Source organism: Eurypyga helias, unplaced genomic scaffold (genome assembly GCF_000690775.1).
Source record: "Eurypyga helias isolate BGI_N326 unplaced genomic scaffold, ASM69077v1 scaffold12981, whole genome shotgun sequence".
NCBI lineage: Eukaryota > Metazoa > Chordata > Aves > Eurypygiformes > Eurypygidae > Eurypyga > Eurypyga helias.
This window is the reverse complement of record NW_010231530.1, coordinates 26,959-31,904: the sequence shown is the minus strand read 5'-3', so window position 1 is coordinate 31,904 and position 4,946 is coordinate 26,959. Positions and strand designations below refer to the sequence as shown.

The 4,946-nt window shown below is 47.4% G+C and overlaps 1 protein-coding gene across 1 annotated transcript in view; it reads right to left on the bottom strand.

The window, feature by feature from the left end:
- Nucleotides 1-2,031: 2,031 nt before the first annotated feature.
- Nucleotides 2,032-4,946, bottom strand: part of INS (insulin) — a 3,320-nt gene continuing 405 nt past the window's right edge. Inside the window, exon 2 of the mRNA XM_010161111.1 lies at nucleotides 2,032-2,168. Coding sequence (XP_010159413.1) covers nucleotides 2,032-2,168 — 137 coding nt within the window. The remainder of the gene's footprint in view (nucleotides 2,169-4,946) is intronic.

The following is a 4,946-nucleotide window of genomic DNA, read 5'->3' as shown; positions in this document are numbered from 1 at the left end:
GCAGACTTTTTGTCAGGTAGGTACAGATAGAAATCTCAGATTTGCACTAGAAAGGCTCAGTCTTGTCTCAGAAGAGCCTCTCTGCTTTCAATGGATCCCTGATGCTCAGTGCAGGATCTCAGTCCTAGGTGATGCAGGACAAGTCCAGGTGACTCCAACAAGTCTTGGGCTTTCAGCTGTAGAGGGGAGCACTTCCCTTGGATGTGCTTTCCCTCCAGACCATGCAAGCGCACCCCAAGCTCTGCCTTTGGAATCAGGGTGGCATCTCCTTGGGGTGGATGTACGGGATTGATGGTGTCTGTCTTCCTCGGATGTCTTGGCCCTACACCACAGTCAAACTCTCATCCTGGATGTGCAACACCGTCTTCCAGCCTACTGTTAACATCTTTATGGGATTGTTGAAACTCTGTTGTGTGTCTGAATATGATGGTGGCTTTACCATGAGTAACAGCTCTGCTATTTTTACTGCAGTAACATCAGTCTAACCAGGACAGGTAGGAAAATAGTTTCTAGGCATCCACCTTTGAAATCACCGGATCTATATGCTGTGAAGTCTGGTGGCAGACAAGTAGTTCAGAAACATCAAATGTCTTGCCGTGCTTTTATAATCACAAGATTTTTGGCCCAAGGCTGCCTGTCACAATTGCAAGATCTGCTGCTGGGAATATTCAGCAGGGCCCAGAGGAAGGGATGATGGAGTGGAGTAGAAGGGTGACTGGGGAGAACAGCACGGGTACTGGTGTGGCAGCTGCAGGAGGGGGCCCCTGGCATGGGTCTTGGATGCATCAAGGGAGCCCATATGGAAGGTCATGGCAGGGAACATGCTGGTGCTTTCTGATTTCCTATTTTATGTCTGTGCCTTCTCTGCAGCTCCTCCAGCCTTTCAGTTTGCACTGGTTTTGCTAGTTTTGTGTTCATGATAGGAGCAGGAGCAACGCATCCTGGCAGGGATGAGATGGCAACTTCCTTCTGTGTGGCTCCAATGGAGGCAGTTGAATCTGTTTTGGGAAAAGAGGCTGTCAAAACCACAGCCTCCTCTCACACCAGCTTTCAAAATCTGCCACCAGCAAAATACAGCTCCAGCTACTGCTGTCACCTCTGCCAGGCTGCACCCATCCCACGGGACCTCTTGTATGGCCTCTGATACGCTGGCACAGGAGTCCCTCGTCAGAGGGGACATGACCCTTCGTCACACTCTCTGTCACCCCAGCTGATACTGCTGTGGCAGCTTTTCCTCCCAGAAAGCAGCGATTTTGGGGCCAGATACTTGAAAGAGTTTTACTGCAACAGGAGAAGGGATGATGCCCCAGGAAATGCCCAGCTCTTGGCCAATACACTCAAAACTCCTTTTGGATGAGGTCCGCTTTCTGCACGTGACTTGTCAATTACTTGTGAACGACAAGTAGCTCCCACAGCAGGGACTATGCTTGGGCCTCCCACGCGCAGAAGGGGGAACTGGGCACACTTTCTAAATTGGTCATTGCGGTCATACACGTTTTTTCTGGGTACAATTAATAGGTGACTTAATTCTTTGCTTAATCTGAACTGTTTCCATTACGCAGCTGAGGAAATTTGGCCTCCCAGCTGCCTCGCTATATTTGGGCTGTGAATTGCAGGAAGCTGATCAGCATGGTATTGCCACAGATATTCCCCTGTAACATTTCCCTAGAAAGAAAAACTTATTCAAACCTCTCTGGCTTCTCCTCCTTCTCCCCTGGGCACCAGACGTACTGGGTGCTTTGCATAACTGCTCCAGAGTTGTTTAATCTCTCCCTCACTCCCAGGGGGTTCATTTGGATGGCAGAAGGATGGTGTGAAGTGAGAGGTGTCTCCAGGACCTTTTAAAACTGCCTTCCCTGAGAACAGATGAGGACACCCTAAAGTAAACATCAGTGCCTTCTCCCCAGGAGGTGGATGCATGAACTGGCACAGTCCTTTGAACAGAGCCGCAACATTTATTCAATTACTTTGAAGGTGCAGTAGCGTAAGTGCGTGTTTCTACCCATGAGCTCCCCACCGCTGGCCTCGTTGCTAGTTGCAGTAGTTTTCCAGTTGGTAGAGGGAGCACGTGTTGTGGCAGCATTGCTCGACGATCCCTCGCTTCACCTTCTCAAACTCCTCCTGATGGAAGGGCAGCTCTCCTACCTCACCATGCAAAGGACCGCTCACTGCCAGGGAACAAAAAGATAAGCCGTGGGATATCACACAGCATCAGCCCTGGCTGTTGAGTCCTGGTGACACCCCCTTTGCAGACAACAGATTTTTAAACCAGACTTGGCTGGAAAATGGGGAGGAAGTTGCAAAGGTTTCCTCAGATTGATGCTGCTTGTAGCACCATCAGGCTCTGTGTTTCCCCTCCCAAAATAATCCCATGGTGCTCAGAAGGAGCCAAGCTGAGTGGATATCAACAGTGTGAGGGACAAAGGACTACAGAGGCTTTACTGAGGAAGTTGTGTGTAGGAGAAATCCTGCACCCTCCCTGGGGTGAGGAACTAGTGAGTAAAATGATAAAATTGCTGGTCTGCTCCAGAGAGATGAGTGGCTTGGGACTGCAGCCCCCCTCAGGCAGTTACCCACTCTTCTGGGAGTCTGGGCAAACAACTGGGATATCCATGGGATTGCAAAGATGGTCCAGTCCTGGGGCTGGAAGTATTTCCCAGTTGGTCCTGAGCAGCCTGCTCCTGTTGGCTGCCTGGATGTAGCCTCAGGCCGATGGCAAAAGTGTTCTTGTGTGTCTGTGTTCACAGCTGGGGACGAGTTTTTAGAAGGAATGATGAATTGGGGTATTTGGACACAGACAAAACTCAACAGAATGTCTCATTTGCTGGTGGAAACTTGAAAACTTGTGAACAGAACTGCCCAGGTTTTAGTTGCCCAGTGAAAATACAGAAAATGGCAAATAAAACAGTGATTTTTCTTGTAGGAAGAAAAGAGCCCCTAACAACAAAAAGAAAATGCCTGGAAAGAGAGGATGAGATGTGGTTTCTAGGGCAATATGAAAGTACAGCACAAGATGCAAAATCCCCAAGCCCCCAAAGTGTGATGCAATGAATGAGGCACAAGAGTAACAAGAAATCATTATGCTAGTGTGCTAGGAGGAAAATTTAGGAAATATTTAGTCCAACCTTAAGTAGAAGAGGAAATAGCTAGTCAATGTTTTGAGATTTACTTGTCTGCAATCTTCAAGCCAGCTGTGAGCAGACTGTAAACACAACCTCTTGTGTGACAAAGAGGTGGTGGCTCAGGCAAAATTCCTGGTAAAGGAGGTAGAAAGTCCTAAGATATTCTCAAACTGGTTGACCTTGATGAAATTCTCTGTACAGTGTTTAGGGAATTTGGCTAACGCAACTTCCAACCCATTTCTGGTGGTCTTCAGAAACAAATAATCAAAGAAGGGAGCAATTAACAGCCCAGATGGCCATTCTAAACAAATCAAGGCAAACCCTCTGCTGCAACATTACATTGCTTCACCTTCCAAGCACCTCTAAGACTATTTCACAGGGTGGTTACATATGCAGGAGAAGGAATAGGATATGAATGAAATCAGTGTGTGCCGAAAAGAGAAACGGGGGGAGAAGTGTATTGTAGTCAGAGGAGGTTAAGTAATGGTCCATCTTGAATCAAGAGGGTTGAAATTGCTAGAATTTGTCAGGGGTCTCTTCTGCATTTATTCACAGTGCCCATTAGTAGCTTGGAAGAGAGGGTGTGTCTGCTGGGTTCATAGAGGAGCCAAAGCCGAGAGGAGCTGCAGGCACCCGTCTCCCGGAGAGGACCTGCCTTTGCATTACAGCTGAGGCATTACAGGTCCTGACCTCATCTAGGTACAAACACCATGTTGAAGGGCAGCTCTCTGGACAGTCTCATCCCACCTGCATTGCCATGCAGACACAAAGCACTGGACCAGGGGCACTGCAGGGTGTACAGACAGGGCTGTCATCTCCTCCTGGCTCTTGCTCTCATTAGGGGTCCAGAAGTCTTAAGAAGGGGAACCAAAGCAGCTTCATTAGCGTTTCACCACCACAAAATAAGAGATGATATAAAGCTGTGGGAGCTGTAAGTCTCTTGATGGGCAAGATTAGTACTAAAAATTACCTTTGATATTATAAAAACACTGAAAAGATGGGATGCTGTTTAGTAAGAAATGGGAAAGATGTTAACAGTAGGCTGGAAGACCGCGTTGTGCATCCAGGATGAGAGTTTGACTGTGGCGTAGGGCCAAGACACCATCAATCAACAGTGCAGTGCTGCTTTGAAAAGGGCAAACCACCTGTGTAGGTGGGAACATGGTGTGAAAACCATGCCATACTGTTCTTCCGGTCTGTTCACTCTACTAGGCATTTGCAAGGCCTCAGCTGGGGTCCTGTGCATTTTTCCAGGCATCACCAAACAGTAAGTATGTGGACCAAATGCAGAACAATTTGCATAGACAGAGCTCTAGAAAATATGACCTAAGATGGTAGGGGAGAGTGTAGAGGGGATTTAGCTGAGAGCAGGTTACAACTGGGCATAGGAACAGCCTTCAAATCTTTTGAAAAGCCACCATAGAGAAGAAAGGAGTAGGCTCTTCCCTATGTCCACTATGGAGAAGACAAGAAATAATTTACAGCAAGGGATGCTGAGGTTACATATTGGGAAGAAACACTCAAGAACATCAGTAAGCATAGAAACAAGCAGTTTCAGAAGGCAGAAGCTTTCAAAGTGCAGTTTTTGTGAACACACTAGACAAGCATGGGTCAGGAATAGGATGGGGACAACTGATTCTGTCTTGAGGTAGAAGGAATAGGATGGGGACAACTGATTCTGTATTGAGGTAGAAGGAAGCTCTCTAGGTTCCTTCCAGCTTTATTTTCTATGAACACTCTCTGGCCAGTGTAATGACCACACAAAGAAATAGGCAAGTTTGAGCCTTCAGACACAATTCCTTTTGCCTCATAAATACTCTTTCC